We start from the raw sequence: 22,962 nt of genomic DNA, 5'->3' as shown, positions 1-22,962 counted from the left end.
GTCTCAAATGATTATCTGTCATCTACAATGAAGCATTTCTATTCTGAAAGGACTGTTCCCTTCCAGTATGACAACAGGGTGTGAGCAGAAAAATAATGAGAATTGTGTCTCATGGGCTTAATGGTCACCAAATCGCAACCCGTGTGAACATTTCTGTGAAATGTTGGACCAAAATCTCAAGACAGCTCTCTCAACCACTGTCACCAAAACACCAAATAAGGGAATATTGTTCAGAAAAATGATGTTTCAAACCTAGAGTGAACTCTCATGGATTTCAAAGAATCATTGCCACGCTGAATGGACGGACATGTTGGCGTCACATCACTTTGTTAAGATGTGTGGTCAAATTTTATTTTTATTTGCCACCCTTGAAGGAGATCCCGGCACAGTTAGAAGACAGAGCCTGTAGGCGGATCCTAATGGGTATTGCTTTGTTGAAAAGACAGGCAACACCAGCCATGGAAACGTTATAGTGGGTTCTAACATCTGTGTAGTGCTTATAAAAAAAAACACAAAAGGGGAGAATGGATTTAAATGTACAATATTTATTAAGTTATTCAAGTACAGTGAGCATCATATTATACATAAAACTACAGTATGTTTGTACAGTTGTTTGGAGTGATGAAATTAAAGTAAACCTGATAATCTCTTACTACCTTTTAGAAAGGTGCTTTCATTACATTCCACTTCTTTATCATGAGTATATATTTTTGAGCCTCACGTGCACTGTGCACACAGTTACATGACCAAACAACACACACTTAATCTGATATTCATAATTACAAGTAGCTTTCTTTCTACTTTTCAAAAAAAAAAAAAGAGAGTGGATTTTCCTTATTTGACCATCAGGTCAACTGTGTTTGAATTCCTCAATAAGCACAAGTACAAACAGACATGACGAGGAAGAGGAAGCCAAGTGAATGGCAGAGCTGCAAGTTAAGGTCTCCACAAATAGACAAACAGAAAGTGAAATGTGTGTGTTAGGGCTCTACCTATACTCTAAAGTGTTTCAGTGCTTTTCATATTCTTGCTTTATTTGGAAAAAAAGGAAAAATAGAAAAAGGAGCAATATAAAAGCAATAATATCTTATATAAAAATGTACACAAACTTAAACTGCAGTACTGATTGAAAACTGATTTCAGGCTCTACTCCTGCAGCCCTCTCTGGCACGTCTTTTATCTTTTCGTCACTTCATCTCTTCTGCCTGACACCTCAGTTAGTTATAACTGAGGGATTTGTGTTCACGATCACTTGGACAACAAAGTCCTTCTGAATCTTTGCGTCTTGCAGACGAGTCTTGTCAGTCAGAAGCTTCCCAGAGAAGAACCACCTCTGACGGGTCACGGTAATGTCCTCCTGTTCTTCCAACTGTTTCTTTAACTCAGCGATAGAGTCCGCCAGGCTGGCTGTCAGACGCACATCCTTTCCTAAGACAACCACAAGGCATAAAGAGAGTTGACACAGATTACCGAACGAGCTGTAAGACATTGTAAAGCCATCAATTGTTAATCTGCCCTAAGACAGGATGAGATAGGTAATATAAATATCAAATGCAGGAGAAAAGCCGGCTAGGATTTAGTTCTTCATTATGTAAACAGAGCATACGCAGCAGTGGCCGTTACCTGTTGATAATCGCACCCGCAGCTGGAACTCTTCTCTACACGGCTGTGATTGAGCTTGCTTCTGTGTGCATTCGGACAGTTTGCCGTCGGTAGACGTTTCAGTGATGAGGTTGACAGGTGGGGCTAAAGTGTACACTGGCAGCTGGTAGCGGTTGCCCAGTTCATCATAACTCTCTGTGAGGGAGCCTGCAGAGGACAAATCCCCCACTTAAACGACCAGATCCCAAAAACATTTTCATCAAAACTGGCAGCCTAAATTATCATCACTACCTATAGTAAACCCTCTCTCCATGTTTTACAATAGTTACATAAGCCTGGTTTACATACTGTTAGGTCAAGAGAGTAAGTGAGCTTGAAGAAGTAAAGCAGTTAAAAGCAAAAACTGTGTGATCAAAACAACAAAGGGACAGAGCTTTTTCCTCTCATGGTATCAGTCCATTCACAGTGAACACACAGTACTATGGCTATTACGTAACCATTAGGGCAGTAATCTCTGATCAGTTCATGCATGCGATTCTGCAAACTGCTCTTTGACGCTGCGTGAATCATTACATTAAATGATGCAATTTGGGCAGGTCATTCCAGGATTTTCAGCTTACAGTTTGGATGATGTTATCATATCTGAAAGAGACACTGTGTGGGTTAAAGTAGTTCCCTACCATGCGGCAGTGTAATGCAGGCACCGTCCACTATCGCCTGTGCTAGCTCCAGGTCATTGCACTCCACAGCCAGGGCTGCTGCTCTGAGAGCATCCCAGATCTCTTTCCGTCCATCAAAGGCTGGAGCTGTATCCCAAAACTCATCCCTCTTACTCCTCAGCTGGCCCTCTGTCATCGGGTACTCACTCTTCCATTTTGGACGCTCCTTCTTGAGAGGCTCATTGCGTGCTATTTGAAAAAAAAAAAAAAGAAAAAAAAAGGCAGTGCTTAATTTGATCCAGACTTAAGGGTTTAAACGATGGTCACTTTGCACATGCAAACAATTTCTTAAGTTTCTAAAAAGTTCAAAAGGTAAACTTTTTAATCTTTTACTTGATCTAGTCTGATGACATCATAAAGGTCTTATCGGGCAGTAAATTCAGGTACCTGGTGATAAAAATGCTTAGTATGTGGATGGCTGCCATGTTGTCTCACGTCATGACTGCTCTAAAAATGGCTGAGCTCTTTTCCATTACCTCCAGCACAGAGAAACTTGAGGTGTTATTCAGATCACCTTGGCAGACTTGTGCCAAGCTTCTGTTTCTACAGCAAATAACACAAGTATAAATTCTGGCTGAAGTGCCTCTTTGATCTTACGTTATAGTCCTGTGACATACTAAAATATCATAGGCAGAACAACCATTGTCTCAGAGTAATGTAAGAAAGAATTTACATAAGAAAAAAATAAAATGAACGAATATATAATAATTTGTCAGTTTGTTTACTTCTGAACATTCTTTTTTATCTTGTAAGTGTTTGTGTTTAAAGTCGTTAAAGCACCATCTCTGATATGTTTATGCCTTAACGCTGAGATCAGTCATTTCGAACCTGCTGAGGTTCTTTCATGTCAGCATATACCATACATCTCTTTTAACAGTTAACAACAAAGCCCCTTTGATTCACAGAGGGAGGAAAATCAAAGTGGTTATTTATAGAACTCTGGATTACTGCAGTGGCTAGTAACCAATACTGTACATGTACACAGACATACACACACAAGTACACTGCTGTGGATTATGGGCAGTAATCAGGTTCCACATAACAGGATTTATTTGCCCCTATCCCATAGGGCATCAGATGAAAAGATGAGCACTCTTTGGCCAATCAGAAGCATCAAAAAATACACAAGTCTGCAAACAGCAAGCGCACATGAAACAAATCCGTTATGAATCACTTATCACATTTCAAGCTGTGATGCTTTTTACGGCATCAAAGTTGGTGGTGATCTTTTTAAAAACATCTCTTTTTTTCCCCTCTTCCCTTCTCAGAAGAATTAAGTTAACCCTTACGTAACATTTTCCCATATAGCACAATAACTTCCATAATCATAAAGATATCAGATGGATACGTTGTGTCACCTAACAAGAAACAGACATGGATTTATATGTCACTGCCCCCATATTACATTATATTACATAGCAATGTGCCAAATATCTTTTTTTGAACAGAATTTAAATCCAATATGAAACATATCTAATACTTAATATTTAATATGAGATCCTACACTTGTTTCCCAAACATGCAGATTTTGTGTTTATTCATTTTATTTTTATTTTTATAGATAGATAGCTCAACCTTTACAGCAAACAAATAAGATGTTTTATATAACCCATTCAAAATAACTCTCACCAATGTATGTGGCCATGTGCCTTGTGATGGACTAACAACAATAATATCATAATTTATCATTTTTTCTATAAACCTTTCTTGTACCTAAATGAATAGATCAACAGATTGGTTTAGTTCATTTTTATGTATGTCTTATGATATGTGCATAAGAAGTATTTGAGATTATTGCAAAAAATTCTTACTTAAGCATTAGGCGACATTCCCACCACACAACACCTTCCTGTTTTACATGCTCACAGCACCAGTGCAGGCGGTAGCAGTGACTTTTAGTCATGAGACAATGGCCTGTTTCAGTTTGCAAATGAATTCAAATTTACCAAGAAAAAGCTTCCTTGATTTAAAAAAAAAAAAGGAAACAGCATTAAGAACGGTTCTATATTTTACTCCTTCTCCTGAACGGGCATTTGTTTTAGTCTCCGGCCAGGCAATCATGCAAAACTCCATCAGCATACCAGCCGAACAAATGCAAATAGTAAAGGTTTCAGGAATCCTAAAAAAGCACCATGACCAACACAGAGAAAATGGCAGAAAAAGACACAGACCGAAACATTTATTCAGCCAGAGTATCCTCCAGTAAGATGAAAATCTACTCTTAGTAAGTTTTTAGGCTGACTGTTGAGCATCTTAAGTCATGAAAATGGTCAAGATGAGTTTTTTTTTCTTCCTTCTGGTTGTACTGGCTGTAATGTATATAACACAGCTGAAGGTACCTTTGTGGTTTGTCTTCATTATTAGAAGCAGAGGAGTTGTTTTCAGCAGTCAATGTCAGTCATCAAGAATAACAGCCACAGTTTATGAAAAATATCCCGTCATCCAAGTCACTGCTCAAGTAAATCAGTGATCCTGGCTGTTTGTGTTCACAGAGATCAGCTTTGACGCAGAGTTCTTCCCTGTAAGTCTGTAGCTACCTGGAATCTAAGATTAGCTATTTTTATTTAAGTTTTTTTTCCCCTCATTCAAGCTTAAACAGTCCTGGTGGATTTAAGTTACTATCCACTGAAACTCTACCATAAAACGGTCAAGCAAATAAACACTAAAATGAATCATCTGTTTCACATATTACTTTTGTATCAATGTGCAATTGCTACTGACTGTGTATTAAATGTGTTTTTTGTAGTCACTGTAACCTTTGTCTCTTTTTCTGTTGTTTTTCACATTCAATGCGCAACGCTTTTGTTTTCTCAGTTTTCTTGGTTTCTATCTTCTTGTATCATATTCTTGTGTATTTCCAACTTCTATGGGCAAAATAATAATTTCGTTTCTGTTTTCACACCTTATTTTGTATACTTAATTTATATTAACTGAGATTTTTTTTTGTCTTTCTCTAAAACACAATACAAACACTCAGAAAATCTGATCTAAAATGCAATTTATCTTTCACTTATCAGATTTACAACCTCCACTCTGAATATTCAAACTCACAATCCATTAAGGTAAAGCCTGTCTGCATAAACAATGCATTTATATACTGACATATGATTCAGGTCAGGGTCGTAAAGCCTTTACCGAACAGATGCATTGTTTACTGGATCATAAGGAAGTGGCACTCGCGATGTAATGCAGCATTGCTTTATCTTTATTGCTTTATCTGAACCTTCCCATGCATTTGTAGCCATTTTTCCCTTGCTGATTTTTTTTTTTTTGGTATTCAATTTGCATCAATGTGTAATGAGGCTATGCCAATACACAATAAACCTAATAGGCTTGGTGAAATAAGTAAAGGAACAGCAGCAAAAACAATAACATAAACAGTGAACTGCACAGCCGTCAAAGCAGATGATATTTTTTCACCCCCGTAAAACAAAAAAAAAAAAATCTATACTTACTTTTCAGCAAGATCCTAAAGGGTGTGTTTGGAGCATGATAGTAATTGTATTCCCTGGAGTTAGGCACTCCCATAGCTGTTCTTTCTCTGAGGTTCGCTGTGAATCAAACTTCTGTACATCAAAAGTCCACAAAAATGAGTGAGAGATGGCAGCCTTGAGAGAGAGGAGAGTCCCTTCTGTGCTTGCTGTAATACACCAACACCTATTCTAGTTTAACACAATGAGCAGACTCAGATCCAGAGCTCAGGTATCCCTTGTGACACTTCCCAAGTTGCTAAAAAATAACAGCAGCTTGTCCACTGTTATCCCTTCTAACAAACACAGCCCCAAACGCCCTGGGAGTAATTCACTGAAAGAGTTCAATGTATGGGGAGAGTAGGTAGTGTCCTTGCCAGAAGGTAGCCTCTTTACACAAGAGGCCTAATCCTATCAGCTCTATTTAAAGACAGGATAGAAATACCCTAAGGCAACGTACTAAAGCCATTATCGGGTTATGAACTCTGGTCAGACCATTACAGAATGTTAAAGACAAGGAGAGACTACTGTGGTTCTGGGAATGTATAAATTTGGCACATGACTTTACTACTTATTTGAAAAAATACAGACCTGTTTCAAAGATGCTTAATTTACATAGGTAATAGGCAGGTTTGTGGGCTTACATTTAACTAAAGTACAAGATCTGAGTGCAGAAACTTTGTTGGAGGAGTCATGTCTGTTTTGCAGGTAAATGACCTCAGTCTGCTTGTAATTACAGTTTGCAGCAGATCAACAAAAGATGCCTCCTGCACTAAGTGGGTCAATGTCTCATACAGAGACTCTGCTGCTCAATGCCTAATGCATGCCAGTCCAGCACAGCATACAGGCATTTGTTCACAAGGAATGGATTGAAAAGTGTTTATATAATCTGTCCTGCCAGAGCAGGTCGTCAGTTCAGATTAGATACATGACTACGTTAAGCCATGGTACTTGGTACATGGACATTTAACATCTGCCAGCTTCAGACTGAAGATGACTTCCATGCAACATGTAGGTAAAACTAATTGCATGGATCGTTAAGGCTTTACATTGTGGTCCATCTTGCTGGTGCTACATAGATATAACGTAGCGTGCATGATTTCAGCACCACAGGTCAAAACCTCTGCTGATGTGAATAGTTACATTAAATAAAGTTTACTTGATTTCTAAAAGGGGTGCAGTTAAATGTGTCACATTTAACATTTTAAGCTTAATCACTTTTTTCTTTATTTTCATCCTTTTTAGGTTTAAAAATAACAAAAAAAGGCCCCATGGAAAGAATTTGGACATCCTGCATGGTCAGTACTTAGTAACAGCCCTTTTGGCATGTATCATGGCTCGTCTTGTTTAGGTAGGATTTTCACACATTCCTGTGCAAAAATATTCAAGCTCTGTAATATCCTTGGGCTTTTTTCTTTTTTACAAGAACTGCTCTTATGAGGTCTATCCACAGACTTTCAATATCATTTAAGCCCAGGGTCTGTGAGGGCAATGGCACAAATCTAAGCTTGAACCCCTTGTGAGATTCTTAATGTGCATTTTGAAGTCTGTTTCAGGTCGCCATCATTTTGCAGGAGCCTTCCACTCTTCGGTTTCGACTTATTTATAGATGGTCTGATTTTTGCTTCCAAAATGTTCAGGTATGAAATGAATCCCTCCTTTTACAAGTGAAATGTTCCCTTTGCCAACGGCTGCATTATAAGCCCAAAGCATGATCAGTCCGCCACTTTGCTTAACAGTGGGACAGAGTTTCCTTTTTTCCCTTAAACATATGACTAGATGCTCATTTGCAAACTTCCAGAGCTGAATTTCATGGTTTGGATGAGGTTTTGTGAGGTGCATATATAACCTTCTCCTGCTACATTTATTTAGTTTTGAGAGAAATGTAAGCTGTTGGAGAACCCAATGAAAGTATTAACAAAGTTTAGAATTTAGCCACAGTCCAGGTTATATCATCAACATTAATATAAGGTAATATTGGGTAAACTACGGTGTTGTACTGGCAGGTTTACAAGTCCTGACTGTGACGGTAGAATTATGAGGTTTCAGCTTGGATTTGCTATTCAACACAAAATCTAATTTATCATAACAGCTGAAGGCATATAAGATAACAGAAGGCTCACTGAAACACGAGAACCATATTGCCAGATAAGCTTTTATCTCAGTTACAACAGCATCCTGCAATAGCAAATGTGGAGAAAATTATTCCTCGGTTGTAGTCAACAAACTTGCTCCCTTACGTGCTTTATCCACAATGGAGTTGAGGTGGTTGAATGTGTTCGAGCTTCTTACCTCCACGTTTTTTGCTTCCTGTCGAGCTTCGGGCACTCCCTTGCCCATCCATCCTGCTCCTTCCAACACAGCCTCCCATCACGGTCCCTACATTCCACAAGGAGGAGATCAATCTAAGACCATCTGAATCCCATTTGAAAAAGATTCCAACACAAACTACTCAACGTGCACGCATTAGAACGTCGAATAAGAAAGAAGAATAATGATCATAAATAAAGTGAAAGAAGAGCATCGTCGGAGAATAATGACAGCTCAGCACTCCTTGTCCCTGTGAGGTCACACAAGCTGCTATGTTTACGTCACGTGTACTGCCAGCTGATGGGGGCACGCGCCTGAACATCCTGCCGCTCTTGCTCTGAGTTTTCATTCACATGTTAAAAAATGACTTTCTGCACAGTTATGACAGTACTGTGCAACTGCAAATTAACAGACATGCTTCAGTCTTATCAGTCACAAGTCAATTACTGTGTCATAATTCATTAAAAACAGCTGATACCAACCGGAAATCCAGTCTGCTAAATTATGCATCCGTCTGCAGTTGGCTTGCCACATCCGAACCTGCTTGCAAGAGAAGTTCCTGACTCGGCGATCAGCAGCAGATAGCAGTCTACAAGCAGACAGACGCAAACTGGAGGAAGTGGTGTCTGTGCAGGTCTACTGACCGGTGATCGGTCTGCTCCAGCAGGGTCTTCAGGAAATATCAACGCTTCTTCAACATAATGCAGTCAGGCTCCCCATGTCTTCAAACTACTTTGCAGGGTGCCCACACGCTCAAACCGTGCGTTCCGATAGAGAATGAAAGCTTTTCCACTCCGCACGCATGCGTAAATTAGATTCAAGATAAATCCGGAAATGACTCCTTCAGAATAATAGTGAAGATTGGGAATGATAAAAAAAGAAAATCTGAATTTCAAAGCAGTTGAATTTGCAATATGACGAATCCATATACTCCATATATATTTATTAACCCTTAACATTAATTCCACTGTTAACAGCCGTTTTTAGACTGAAATATTGAGCGGGCGTTCTTCTTTATAGTTAGAACAAAAGTACGTTTTTTATGGTCAGCCTTTTTTCACATCAACATTTGTATTGGTATGAAACATGAGTGTAAACATAAGCCCATTGTTATTGTTGCTGTTCTTTCCATGTATCTGGCATAGAAATAGTTATGCACTGCATGTCTGAAATTGCTACAGTACAGAAACATTTGTTTTCAATTTGAACATTTATACAGACAACGGCCTTTCCTTTAAAAAGAATCCCAATATCAAGCAAAATGTTGCGTCTTTTACTTCATGTACTTCATAAACTGCTCAACATAGTGTCAGTGACATATGTTACGTTTTAACATTTGTTTTTGTTATGTTCATAGAATTAACTATCATGTCTATTTAAATTTGTACTGGCTTATGTTGTGAGAACGTGGTAATCCTACCTACTTTAACCTTGTGTGTGTGGTGGGGGGGGGGGGGGGGGGGGGGGGAGGGGGCAGTCAACACAGTAGCATTTAAGGCAATGGATCATGTTAGGTGAGTTAATGTAAGGTGAACAGTGAGTAAAGGTATAAACAGAAACACTATAGATAACTTCAGTTGCCTGAGCATGACAGGAATAACTCGTTGCTGGAGCAACGTCAGGTAAAGCATCCACAAAGCTGCATTAATTCAAGTTAGTTGTGTCTGATTTTTCCTTTCTCTTAAAAGTCACTGGCATCTCACTGGAGACCATAGGAGCTGCAATAGCCAACTGTGCAGCAAGAAAAGGCATGGCCCTCTTCTATAGAATAAAGACGGAGCCAGCTGGAATTTTTTTTTTTTCACGAGATCTATTAAAACGCAACTCTCGGGACCAAGAGATTCAGATGCAGCGCTTTGGGAATGAACACACGGCTGCATTGTTCACCATCTCTGCAAAAATGAGGTTTTGATGCTGCATTTTGCACAACACGTGCCGAGTAGAGGCGATAACTTTTCAGAAACTGTGAAATTTAAGGAAAACTTTCCGGGACAGCTAGAATTGTGTTTGTGTTTGAATGAGGAAGCAATCTAAAAGATGCACCTGAGGAGGAACTAAAGCAACCATTAAATTAAAAACAATACAGCGGCATAAGACTTTTATTTTAACATCTCACCTGTGTGCGATCTAAAGTTTTATGAAATACACCAGTGAAGCTCCAGGATCATATCCACAACTGTCCATAATGTTGCCTCTTGATGCTCATTTTTAGTTTATTCTTTAGAAATATAGTTATTTCTATTTAGCTGGCCTTGTTACAAAAACAGATCTCAGGTCGAGTTAGAAGAAAGCACAAAAAAGGGCATACAGTTGAGTGTATGAAGACATTTGGACAGATATTTGAGCTTAAACATTCTAAGGAAACAACACTTAGCACTGCTTTAGCAGGCTTAGGTGCACTACATGTACATTACATCTCCAAACATCACCAAACATCTTCCTACTCTTATGTAGACTCACACCAATGCGCTTATACGGGTTCCTGCACAAATGTCCTCCCTAACTCATGAGTAAATATTCTGTTTGTATGTACTCTTGATTGCTGTGGTTGTATTACATGCTTGCATCCCTCACTGCAATGGGGTCTTTTCCAAATGGAGAAACCTGCTATGCCTGCTGGTCATTATACTCATCATCATCTCGGCCTCAATGAAAACTTAAAAAAAGTAGCCCCTAATGTTGTGATAAGGGCTTATTTTTACCGTTTTGATAAGAGTTTGTCAAACTATAAAACATCCTTCAGCTTCAAATCTAAAATTGACAACCTACTACTTAGAATAAATATAAAATTCTTTGTGATTTCATTCGTTTATTTAATGCTCATGCTGATGTTGAAGAGCCTGTGAGCAAACTTAGCATGTTGCACACTGACATCTGCTGGATGATTAGATATTGTTGCGTTATTTGTTTAAAGGAGACGAGCAGTGGCAGGGTGAGAAAGGGTTGGAATCAGGCGGAAATCTGCTATCGTCCGTTAATCTCTTCCCTCTTCTCCCTCCTCACAGATGTACACACAGAAAAAGATTTATTTCATAACCCTCTTTAGCCAGACACTGTTTACTGCCAGAGAAATTTGCCTTTAATTCTATCACTTGGAAAAACAATATCAAGGTCTCTCAGCTGCATGGATTTTAGTGCATCTCAGCTGCTGTCTGTTTATTTGTGAAATCTGGCGTGCGTCTCATTTAATCCTCGTCGTGTTGCAGTAAATTCCCGTGGTCTGTCAACATAAGACTGTGACATAACCCTGGAGCTTGAGTAGCTTGGTGTAGCGCGTTCCAGAAGCAAAATAACCAATCACAAATGGAAAAAATAAAAGAATAAACTCAATACCATAACTGGCAGTTATGTTGGCATTGGTATTTTTCAGAGTCCATAGTGTTCATTTCGTTCTACTCAGTGTCTTATGAGTGATCCTGCCACATGGTAAAAAGACATCCTGACAGTGTAGAGGTATTTAAGTAAAGCAAGTAATAAAGATTTATTCATTAACAAGTGCAAAATACCCACAAATAACATTATCAGGTTACATTCCTTGAATGTTTGAATCAAATCATATCATAGGACTGGAGAGTATAAATGGGTTTGGTAGGTGGAGTTGCTGAGATGAACCACCGTGTCATCAAATTTAGTGTTTTTGAATAAAAGTCAGCTTTGGCTGAAACTGCTGAAATGTTTTCTTAAAAAAAATAAAAATAAAAAAAAAAATCAGTACCTAACAGTTCAGTCAGTCATATCTATAACGTGTTCAAAAATAAATAAAACCTTAATAGTACAGTGGTCACAATCAAGTAAAAGTAGTTTGGAAGAATGAGTAAAACCCAGCAGAGAACAAATAGTTTATGGCACCTTGCCTTGCTGGAAAAACACTTCCTGCAGAGCCACGAACAATGCCTGAACAAGTTTTTTGAGGTATTGGAGATTGGCATCACTTCATGTTTTTAGTAATATGGAGCCACTGAGCAAGATTCCTTTCAGCCAACCCGATCAAGTGGGCTGACAAGTTGGCCGAAAGTATGCCGAACCAAGGTCTTTCATACAGGTATGAGATCCTTTTTAACTGGAAAGATGTCCCATGTCAAACCATCACCATGTGGGGCATGTCCAGAGGGCAGGAGAACACGTGTCACCCAGTGACTGCACACAAAAAAAAAAAAAGGACAAAGCAGCAGTGATTACACAGGGCGCACAAATACCTGGGCGAAAAAACAATCTGTCCTCACATCAGAGAAACACACCTTCTTTTCTCCACCCCAAAGAAGACTTTCCAGTTGTTCAGCCGACCATAGTTGAATGGGTTTTTGTATACCTGGCAGAACGGTGAAATTAAAAAGCTATTAAAAGACCAAAAGAACCCATTACCTTCATTACCTCTGATAAGGAAGCTGGTGGTTTGTGGTTTTGGATGGCAACTGACAAAGATTGGGGATTTGCACATTGGCACAGTTTCAAAGCGAGTGATTATGATGTTCAATTCTGGATAATTTGTTATTTTAAACATTTGTTCAACGTCTATTGCTAAAAGAAACATAAACAAACTCACATACACAAAACCCCTGTCACTTAACACTTCCCGTAACATTTTTAAGTTGTATGTATATCCTCACCTTGCCACATTTGGTCATTCGCTTCATTTCTTTGCTGTTGATATGTTTTTCAATGCTGGTCTCCCCTCTGGATATGAGAACCGCATGCCACATGGTTAAAGCTCCCAGGGCCACTCCCACCGTACTACGAGAACAAAGCAGATTTTATTTTATCGACCGTGAAGAGAAAAAAAAACAAAAAAACCAACCCTTTTCTACCATCTAATGTTTAATCATGTCAGTCGTATCAAACTTTCCAGTTCTGCATTAGTAGAAAGCGATAAAATCGGAATATGTGAGACAATTATTCACAATTGTGACTACTTAAACAAAGAGGAAGCAAAAAAAAAATATTTTGAAAGAAAAACAAAACAAAAAAGAAATATCGGTTTTAAATTTTTGTGTTCCGAGCAAAGGTCGCTGAACTAGTCTGTGCAATAAACTTTATTACAGTATGTGGACTGGCTCTATGTGCGGCAAGTGGCAACATGAAACATTACCTGGTGAGCACCCACATGTAGATGATAGTCTTATGTATCATCTTATCCTTGAAGGAGTATGGAGGTGCTGGTGTCTGATACTTGGTCTTGACAAAAAAAACAAAAATATTACACAACTATCAAACATACAAACAAAAAACCACGCATGAGCTTGATTCGGTTAAAGTGCGTTTCATGTGTGAATGATACCTGGCCAGATGGGAGAAGCCCTATAAGAAGTCCCATCCCCGTTACTGGTATCCCTGGCTTTTCCAAGTCCATATGCTTAAAGCGCTGAAGGAGCAGCCCACATACATAAACCCAAGTGTTAAAGACGGAAAACAAAGAGGCGTCAGCAAGTAAAAGTCGAGCCCCACACAAAACGATACCACACAGAGGAAAAATTAAGAGACATAGCGGCTCACAAGGACAAAAAAAAAAAAAAAAAAAACACCAAGCGGGCCCACTGATAACGACCGTCTGCTCATCTCACCTCAAGAGCATTGTATGCATCTAGGAACAGATTTCTGCCACTGATGCTACAGTAAACACAGCCCAAGGTCATGAAGAGACAGAATGAGAAGAAGTAACGATGGTTGAAATGGCCCACGCAGTTATTCAACCAGGCTGGGATGCTGACATTAAGGAAAAATCACCAGGATGTCTTTTGTAAAGTACTACATGAACTTTCTGACGCTGCTTGTAAAACCAGTTGGGATAAAATTGGGCACAGAAGGATACGACAATGATGGTCCATCTTTAGAATGCACCTGCAAAGGCAAAGAAAAACCATTAGCCTGACCGTAATAACTGACATTTCAGTCATTTTGTTTTTTTTTGTTGTGAGAATGGAAATAACTAAATCAGACAAGATTTTGCACAGCATCAATATTCTTTTTGACTTAGTTTGTGGAATCATAAAACCACTTTATCAGAATAGCTGATACAAACAAAAAAAGTCAAAGAAATGACTTTAACTTACCTGTTACAGATTCCACAGTGATGGGTTCTTGCTGGTTTGGGCATGATGCATTTTTTGCAGACCGACACAAATGGCCTGTTATTTTTTTCCTGACAGATAGAAAGAAAAAGTACCTGAATTACCAAAAGACCAGACTAACAGACAAATGAAACGGTTAGTTGTTCAGCAGAAAAGAGGAATCTTACTGTAGGGGGATACCCGGGGGAGGTCTTGGCAGCTTTGTAGTAATGAAAAGCAATCATGACAAGGTTCCAATGCCCATAGCAAATATGCCAAGCTATCCATGCGGGAGAGTATGTGTTGAGGACCAGAGGCAGCAGGACCAAATAGGCTATCACCACAATGGAGCTGGTCAATATCACCACCAGACAGACAAACACCTTAAAGACAAAAATGGGAGTAATCATACAGTGGCACCTCCAAAAAAAACGTAGCTGCGTCCCCTGTGTACGAGTCTAACATATAAATGTCAATGACAGAACACTATAGAGGAGCCTGCTGACCTCCAGCAACAAACATCCTTACATGCCTGAAGTTTGCTAAAGAGCACTGACACATAACTCCATAACCTTCTCTTTTTTTCACAATGTAGAGAGCTGTCATAAAAGAAAAAAAAAGTGACAACAGCAACAAAGCTTGCTAGTTAAATGAGCATACAGGCATATATATATATATGTATATATACAGAAACACTCACCATGCCAAACCAGCGAGTGACATAATCCACCGTCACAAACACTGGTTCAAAGATGGAGTCAAAAACGACATCAGAGTCCGTAAGAGAGCTGAAGTAAAGTGACTGCACCAGCAGTCTCACGTAAGCCCAAATTTCCCTAATCCACAAAGGCAGTCTGTTCTTTCCTCGCCTGCAACACAACCGTAGGCGCACAGAGCGCAGCAGGTGGAGCACAGAGCTGGGACACCACCGCATCCTGCGTTTGTTGTAGGCGAACACCTGAAAGTGGAAAGGTAGTAAAAGTAAAGAGACATTGACAGACTTCTGGCAACCTGCCAAACACAATGCCAAAAAAAACAAAAAAAACAACCCATAGGCCTACTTTTCTAAGAGTAGCACAAACTGCCCATACTAGACATCCATCAACAAGAGTAAAGACCCAAACCCTGAGGATACTCTATTTACATTCACTTCCTGTGTCATTCTTCCTTTGGTGCAACAACAATCGGAGAAAATTACCTCCTCCAGTAAAGATAAACTACCGTATAAATAACCAGATAAAGAAAATCGGCGCATCCATTCTTGAAACAACAAAAAAATAATAATCACATGTTCTCTACAAGTGATTTTTTTTCCCCGCTTGAGAAGCCTTAATTGCCCCTCTCGTTAAAGGTGCTGGCAAAACAAGCCAAGCGTTCACATGTATATACAACGGAAATACAGAGGTAATCAAACGAACATCAGTTTATGATTTGTCAAAAAAAACAACTATACAGGTAGTCTTGTTTTGCTGCATTCCGGCCAGGGTGGAGTCTGGGTGGAGGTTCTTACAGCTAAAGGAGGTGAACGGAACAGCGGTCTGGATTGGAGAAGAGTTTTGTCAGCTGCAGCATTCTGCCTCACCTTAAGGCAGGGATGTTCAATGACAACTGAAAAACAACTGTGTCTGTCGCCTCATAAAAGGCACAATAAAGCACCTAATTTGTCTCGAGTTCACGTGTTTGTTTACAACATCTCTGGATGATAACGCTCCAAAATCCCTTTTGTCCGGATGTCCAATTCAATTACCCGACACTGTGAGCTGCGGCTCATACTGACATTAAATGGCATTTAAAAATTTATATATTTAGCAGTACTCACTGTTTTATGGAGACGAGAGACCCGTCGAGACCATCCTTTTCGCTGACATTCTCAAAGGATGGACAAAAACGGCATAGCAGACATTGTATTTGCGAGGAGGAGCAGGATCAGGGACCTGTGACAGTTAAACGATCTGAATCCTGACCTATAAGTTAATGCGCAAGCGCTATAATACTGGCGAGGTGCATTATGGTCGTTTGAGTAAGGAATTAATGCAATATTTCAAACAGTTTTTTCTCCATGTTTCCAACACATTTATAATTAAGTCCTTACATTTTCGTTGTTATATGTTAATACATCTAACGTCACTCCACCAAACGTGATTATCCAGCTGCTTCACTAAATAATGCAAAAAGGAGGCAGGAAACGTTTGTAGAATTATGGGATTTGAAGTTCTCTCACCAAGCGGCTCTGCTAAGCTACAACATGCTGGCTAGATGACTTGTGGAACCTTCCAACCTGAAGCTAATCGCGTTTAGTCTAGTCAGTCATCATGTCGTTTTGCTTTAACTTCGACCTCCCAGCACAAACAGCAGCTTCTGACGACGTGGATGGAAATGAACGACAAACGGGAAAGAAAAACAGTTATTCTAAATGTGTGAGTAACGTTAGCTCACTAATGATGTGTTGCTATACACAGCAGGCTCTCGGGTAGTCATTTAAAGTAGCCCCCCCTCTTGTCGAGGAAGTTCTGCCAGTCGAGCAAATGTCACTTAAATGGTCGTAGTTACAAGAAATAAATTTTCGTAAACGCATCACGTACAGTTGCCCATATCACTTTGAAGGGGTGAGAGCATCAGTCCCGTTGACATAGCACCAATAACTTGGACATGTCTTTTTAGATTAGCTTTAATAATGTAAGTATAACATGATCCAAAAGACCCTTGGACCAAATGCATGACAAAGAAAGCATAAAAACATAAACAGCAAAACAATGGAAGTACACTTATGTTCTTGCACAGTCAAGTTTTTAGAAATAGCAGTAGGTGGCGCTTAAATGCATCTCAAAGACCGTTGCTACCACATGTAATTATTGCCCTGTTTAATGTATACAATTTTTTACACATTTAATGTATAATAAAACGAACTCATTTCAATTTGCAAATCTGACATAAATCTGTGATCTGTTCATGTGGTACAGTTAACAACTCATTGTGGAAAAACAGGATTCTTCAGTCTATTAAGGACAGGATTCCTACATTTTTATAAGAACAGATATGTGATAGTTTAAAATATGATTATTTCATGTAGTGTAAATATGATGAATAAAAAAAAATTGTGATTGGGTATGATTTTTAAATGTGGTCAGTCAGTGAATACGAATCAAACGGATTTTTGAAACTGATATGTTAGTCCATCGGAAAAAAAAATAATATGATCAGAGTCATTCTTTTGATTTCAAATTCAGACACTGAATATATTATGTGTATAAAAAGAAAAATAGAAGCAGCCACAACATTTTCAGACCCAGATATTTTCAAAACAATTTTCCATTCACTTAACGCACAGAATATTTAGCATATTTAGCCTTCGAAAATTGATCCAATACGTGGGGGCAGTTCATGATGTGTTCTTTTTAGTAATCAGAAGTTATTTGCGCTGACAGGAGGAGCAGTAAACACACACATTCATTATCCATTTTCAATTTAGATACGCAGAAGATAACTATTGATCATTCATCATTAAGCACATGGAAAAAGAAAACTAAGATGCACGTCACCATCAACAAAACTGACAGAAACTTACTTTGATACAAAGTAGAGCAAAGCGTTGGCCTATAACTGTTCTAATTCAATGCATCAACATGAACATGTTTTATTTATTTACTCATTTTGCCATATTGCATGTAATCAAAGTTTCTTTGTAATTACCTTAGTTTTATCATGAAAACTGGGCTCGTTAAAGTGAGTTTTGAATTTTGTAATCTGATCACAATATCCCAATTTGATGTCCTCCAACCACATTCAACTATTCAACTCGATTGTAGATGCAGAGAAAGCAACAAAAAAAAAAAAAGATGAGCGTAGGCTGATAATCACGTTGCCTGTGAGCCTCGACGTCACAGCCCGGGGGCACGTCAACAACAAGTCGGGGAAAATCATTCATGTCTTGTGGACTTTGCAAGTTGTTGTCCTTCTGACTGAGAACAATGTACTGAGGCATGCCACAAACTCTCCAGGAATGTGTTTTTTTTTTTATCAGAATTGTAGCGCTCCCGTGGGTGTGTGACACACGTTTGCGAGTGGTGTTGTCAGAGATGTGTAGTCAGAAAGTGAACCACATTGCTGATCTGCAACAAGTCTCATGATTAACCAGTCATCCAGCCTTTTAGCCTTTAGGCTCTGAACAGAAAATGAATGACAGAGGTGAGGGGAATAACGTGATTGATAAATACATACAAAGGCCGCGGGAGATTAGGTGGTTAGTCGCGGCGTTGTGAATCTGTTGGAACCTTCAGAGTCACATTCTCATGTATTTATGGTGTTTTTCAAGTCCAGAGGGATCCCACACGCAGCAACATTCATTCCAGCAGCAGTTACTTTGTTACTTGTTTTGCTAACTCAAGCGTGGAGGCCTTGTAAATCATTTACTCTTTTCTCAAAAGCCCTGTTACAACATCCCTAAAATTGATTAATGTCATTAACAATGTATAGTATGTAAAGAAGAGATCCTTGTGTATTAAGTCATATCCGTAATAATTATGAGCCGTATTTACTGAGAATCTGTTCACACAACTCCTCTGTTCAAACTCCACATTAAGGGCCGCGTTTTACACGAAAAATACATATCCATAATATCCATAACTCTGTTTTGAACAGTGATGCATTGAATGAAAATAACAGTGGTTGTGTTCATTTCCTTTGTGCAAGTTATTAACGTCCCCTGACGTCTCAGGTCAAACCACCTCATGCAGAGCTTTTGTGGTTTTCACAGCCGCCATAGTTTTTCCGGCACAGTTGGAAACTGAGGGTGATGATTTCATTCAGTTGCGATTTTTATAGATGTCACCGTGTCCCACACACTGGACCTTTACTGGTGTCTACAATTCATTTAAAAAAAAAAAATCCCCTGAACCTATTCTGCAAATACTACAAGTAGAAGTAGTTTCCTCAAACCACACAAGCTCTTTTTTTTTTAAAAATGATCAAATTTGCCTCTTATTTGCCACTTATTGTCATTGACCATGTTATCCGGTCATTTATTCACTTGGAGCCAGCAGATGCATATAAACCTGATGGCGTGCTTTTCTTCCCTAATCATGCATGTTGCTTTGTGTTTGCAGACTGAAGATAGCCCTAAACTAGCTGGACCAGTAAAAGAAGCCGAAGAACACCTTCCACCACGCGACCCACAGTTCCTCCTCACGGATGCCGTTTTTGAAACGGTTACCGTTGGAACTCTTCCTCCTTTGCACTTCCTCAACGAAACTATTTTTGAGAGGACGGCCTTGGAGCGAGACGACAGGGAGAAAATTCTTTCTCGCAGGGCAGAGCAGAGGTCTGATCTCATCTCTGGCGTGTACGAGGGAGGCCTGAAGGTGTGGGAGTGCACATATGACCTTCTGGAGCTGATTGAGAAAGATGGAGAGACCTTCAGAGGGAAGGCAGTTTTGGATTTGGGGTGTGGAGCAGGGCTGCTGGGAATACTGGCTCTGAAGAGAGGAGCCGGGCAGGTTCACTTTCAAGATTACAACAGTACCGTCGTTCAGCAGCTCACGGTCCCAAATGTGTTGCTAAACTGCCAAGAGGATGATGAGGTAGACAGCGAGGATGACAAAAACAGGGAGGGCGAGGGAAAAATCCTGGAAGACGGTCGTGAAAAGTCAGGCAAGGAAGAGGAAAACGATAGCAACCCACCTTCAAAGAAAAGAGCTGTAGACCTATCCCAGCACCCGTCACTGAGTAGGTGTCATTTCTTCTCTGGTGACTGGAGCACATTTCTCCCTTTGGTTCTAAAAACACAACCACAGCCCAAATTCGACATCATATTCACCTCGGAGACCATTTACAACCCCGAGTACTACCCTGCTCTACACGAGACCCTCCACAAACTGCTGGCACCGGGCGGCCTCGTCTACCTCGCCACCAAGGCCCACTACTTCGGTGTTGGTGGTGGCCTGCATTTGTTTGAGACATTTGTGGAGCAGAGGGGCATTTTCTCTCTGGATCGCCTGTGGGACGGGGAAGAAGGGCTTCAGAGACATGTAGTCGCGCTGCGCTTTAAGAAGCAAACTTGAACGAGGGCCGACAGACACTCTCGAGCTGTGTTGAAGTGTATTCATTGATGAACATAGGAAATGAATGGAAATAGGTTTCTGTGGGAGTATGCTATATGAAACTTTTTTTGTGTGTGTAAAAAATGACAGTAAAAACAGCAAAAAAACCTACTGTGTCATGTCTTTTTTGCTTCTTCATTGTCTACACCCTCTTTCACTTCCTGTATAGAAATTTGAATGCGTCTGCTAGTAACTAAAGTGCTGTTGAAAGGGGCTGTTACAGGTCTTTAGATGCATGGGGAGGAAAGAAAGGAAATGGGCTCAGTGACCTTTACGAGTGTTTTCCCCAGTGTTCAAACACCAGCATGAAAGCCAGGCTTGTTTCTGAAGTCCAGCGCAAAATGTCAATTGCAACTTATCCCACAAGCCTAAGGATGTAGTTTGAAAGTGGATTCTAGAGTCACCACACATCAATGGTGGGACTCTATGGGGTTTCTGTACCTCCTATTCTGCTGGTTACCTAATCATGACGGGCTCCGCTGCAAGGCAAAATGTCTTGACGCATTTCAGGAGTATATACATCCCGGAGAGACATCCATCCATGTATGAGAAGGGAACTTCGCTGTTATTTTTTTTTTCCATGTGGAATCCCCTTTTCGTCCAGATCAAGGAAATCCACTGGTTTTATCTAACAGGAATTTTTCTGAGGAACAATGTATCAAGTCCAGACTAGATTTCTCGCATTTCGATGCGGGGAAATCAGGGTTTTTGCATTGCCACTGAACAATGGATCTGTTTGAATAAGCTGCTGGTGTGTTTAAAAACTAAAGGCCTGCTGACCTTTTCTGAGATTGATCCCTGTCATGTCCGACTGATTTGACAGCAGAGTCATATGAGGATGTTTTTTTCTTTAATACACCTCTGTCAAACCCCAACTGACTTACACTGATACTCAGTATTCTAACTAATCAAAACATGCCCATGACGCAATGCTGATCAAAGATATTCAACAACAATCGGAGCTTCTCTAGGAAACTAAATGTCAGGAGCTCAAACATGACTGTGCATTTCAACGCCCACAAATGTGTGAGCAGAATTTCCAGCTGCTTTTTTATGTGAATGTGTTGCAGTTTGAAACGCTGTTTCACACATACGTACATTAAACACACAAAACATGGTTTCTGTTTGCATAAAGTGGCCGGCAAACTTCCAGTGTGTGCACTTCGTCATCGTCTCTCATCTCGACAGCTGTTTCTGGCCTGTGGGGGAATTCCTGGTTCCTCGAGTAGACACAGCCTTTCCCCTGCTTACTTTATGGGAACAGGGGGCAGGGCAAGTCAGATGGTTTTCCTCAGAAACTATTATGTGTTGATTCACAGTGAGGGGGCGTGCTGTTCACTCCCACTGCTTCCTTCTTACTGGGAAGTGACTGTCGGGCTTACCGTACGGAGGGAGTGTATGAAAAACAGAGGAGGGAGGCTGATGGGTGATGTGGAAAGGTGGTGGTATTTAAGCTTATTTGCTCTGAATGCCAGACACTGTGCCGCATCCTTCCTTGGGACTTGGAGGACATGAGCGAGTGAGCAGAAGCTGCAGGTGAACTGGGGAGGAATGTGTGCTCAGTGTGAAACGGAGCTGCTGCTGGTTCAACGTTTAAACATGTTTGTGTTGACATGGAACTGCTGAGGTGTGTTTAAAGCTGGCAAGAGCAAAATCCTGGGAGGCCTTTGTGATGAGGAGGTTTATTTCTGGCAAATGCAAGATCAGGAAAGACAATCTGCTCTGAAATCAGGTATGTATAATGGTAGAAACCGCAAATGAACCAACATTCAGCGTGCTTGACATTTTGACATATTTGGAGTAAGCAGGGCAGAATTCTTTTTTTTTAAAGAAAAGTAAATTCCAAATTTTCCTTATATAAGTCTGATCTCTAAATGAAAGCAGTTTATTTTTCTGTTTTCTGTTAATTTGCTGTTTAAGACTCTCCTCATAGGAGATTTCTTGTCATTTAATAGGCCGCAGAACCGGTTGTTTCCAAGTCCAACTGCCGGAAAGATATGAGTTTCCTGAACACGTTCAGGTGTGGCCTTCCTTAGAAAGTTCATTGTACTGCTCTGTGCTCTAGAAGAGTGCATACTCTCAATGAATAAACCCCAGATAACATTGTATAATCATCTCACTGTACTCTCATTGTCAATATTGACTCCAGGGCCTTGGATGAGATGTTTTTCAAATGACAGGCGAGAATCTGTAATGCAGCACAGGCTGGTTAATATCAAACCTACGTTGTAGAGTTCAAAGACACATCAACAAACTGTCAATAATCACGCTGTCCCAGGGTTCTTTTCCTAAGAGTGTATGAGTCATAATATCCCTGATCTCATTCAGTGCTTGTATCGGTTTTGTTGACAGACTTTAATTTCAAAGGTTGTGAAGCATTTCCAGAAATACTTTGATTTAAAAAGATGGTTGGGTCCACCATACAGGCCCGACGCTCTCAGAGGGCTCCCTAAAAACCTGGTAAAGATAAATCTAATGATAACTGCATTTTGAAGATTTTGTTTTCCACTTTGCTTTGATGTTTAACTTATCTTCAAGAGCTCTTATCCTTGTAATGTCCTGCGCTACTGTGTGGTAGAACGCATTTTTCAATGACCGTACTGTATCTTACGGCAAGTTTGTGGAATAAAACCTGTCTGAACCAGCTCTACTGCTTGGTTTAGATATGAAAAGCTAAAAAATGAGTATGTTATGCCGTTGATTTTTGTACGATTCTGATCAT

The 22,962-nt window shown here is 39.9% G+C and overlaps 3 protein-coding genes across 4 annotated transcripts; 1 reads left to right on the top strand and 2 right to left on the bottom strand.

Annotated features, from left to right (window-relative positions):
- Window positions 1–525: 525 nt before the first annotated feature.
- Window positions 526–8,902, bottom strand: ubtd1a (ubiquitin domain containing 1a). The gene is made up of 5 exons (XM_072391040.1): window positions 8,584–8,902; window positions 8,084–8,170; window positions 2,283–2,510; window positions 1,624–1,809; window positions 526–1,428 (listed from the first exon to the last, which is right to left on the bottom strand). The coding sequence occupies exons 1-5, from the start codon at window positions 8,633–8,635 to the stop codon at window positions 1,214–1,216; spliced, it is 768 nt and encodes a 255-aa protein (XP_072247141.1). The 5' UTR covers window positions 8,636–8,902; the 3' UTR covers window positions 526–1,213.
- A 2,655-nt stretch (window positions 8,903–11,557) lies between these two features.
- On the bottom strand, window positions 11,558–16,114 carry zdhhc16a (zinc finger DHHC-type palmitoyltransferase 16a). Of its 2 annotated transcripts, XM_072391038.1 has the most exons (11): window positions 15,965–16,114; window positions 14,846–15,103; window positions 14,334–14,528; window positions 14,149–14,237; window positions 13,908–13,936; window positions 13,660–13,793; window positions 13,377–13,460; window positions 13,188–13,273; window positions 12,709–12,832; window positions 12,340–12,410; window positions 11,558–12,238 (listed from the first exon to the last, which is right to left on the bottom strand). In XM_072391038.1, the coding sequence occupies exons 2-11, from the start codon at window positions 15,077–15,079 to the stop codon at window positions 12,136–12,138; spliced, it is 1,149 nt and encodes a 382-aa protein (XP_072247139.1). In that variant the 5' UTR covers window positions 15,080–15,103; window positions 15,965–16,114; the 3' UTR covers window positions 11,558–12,135. The 2 variants fall into 2 exon arrangements, with proteins under 2 accessions (XP_072247139.1, XP_072247140.1); XM_072391039.1 differs by lacking the exon at window positions 13,377–13,460.
- A 255-nt stretch (window positions 16,115–16,369) lies between these two features.
- On the top strand, window positions 16,370–20,322 carry mettl18 (methyltransferase 18, RPL3 N3-histidine). The gene is made up of 2 exons (XM_072390376.1): window positions 16,370–16,562; window positions 19,248–20,322. Exons 1-2 carry the CDS (start codon window positions 16,458–16,460, stop codon window positions 20,199–20,201), a joined length of 1,059 nt encoding a protein of 352 aa, XP_072246477.1. The 5' UTR covers window positions 16,370–16,457; the 3' UTR covers window positions 20,202–20,322.
- The last annotated feature ends 2,640 nt before the right edge of the window (window positions 20,323–22,962 follow it).

This window comes from Leuresthes tenuis, unplaced genomic scaffold (genome assembly GCF_036924035.1).
Source record: "Leuresthes tenuis unplaced genomic scaffold, fLeuTen1.0.hap1 SCAF_8, whole genome shotgun sequence".
NCBI classification, from domain to species: domain Eukaryota; kingdom Metazoa; phylum Chordata; class Actinopteri; order Atheriniformes; family Atherinopsidae; genus Leuresthes; species Leuresthes tenuis.
The sequence above is the reverse complement of the archived record's forward strand: the minus strand, read 5'-3'. Positions and strand labels throughout refer to the sequence as shown.

Bases quoted from the DNA above. Each gene is read 5' to 3' on its own strand.
- ubtd1a (XM_072391040.1), bottom strand. From the start codon at position 8,635: ATGTGGCAAGCCAACTGCAGACGGATGCATAATTTAGCAGACTGGATT. The intron at 8,171-8,583 runs GTTGGTATCAGC...TGTGGAATGTAG, and splicing joins TTTAGCAGACTGGATTTCCG to GGACCGTGATGGGAGGCTGT. The intron at 1,810-2,282 runs GTAGGGAACTAC...TGTCCTCTGCAG, and splicing joins CTGCATTACACTGCCGCATG to GCTCCCTCACAGAGAGTTAT.
- zdhhc16a (XM_072391038.1), bottom strand. From the start codon at position 15,079: ATGCGGTGGTGTCCCAGCTCTGTGCTCCACCTGCTGCGCTCTGTGCGC. The intron at 12,833-13,187 runs GTAATGTTTCAT...TTGTTCTCGTAG, and splicing joins TACATGTGGGTGCTCACCAG to TACGGTGGGAGTGGCCCTGG. The intron at 12,411-12,708 runs GTGAGGATATAC...CCGTTCTGCCAG, and splicing joins GAATGACCAAATGTGGCAAG to GTATACAAAAACCCATTCAA.
- mettl18 (XM_072390376.1), top strand. From the start codon at position 16,458: ATGTCGTTTTGCTTTAACTTCGACCTCCCAGCACAAACAGCAGCTTCT. The intron at 16,563-19,247 runs GTGAGTAACGTT...TTGTGTTTGCAG, and splicing joins AAAACAGTTATTCTAAATGT to ACTGAAGATAGCCCTAAACT.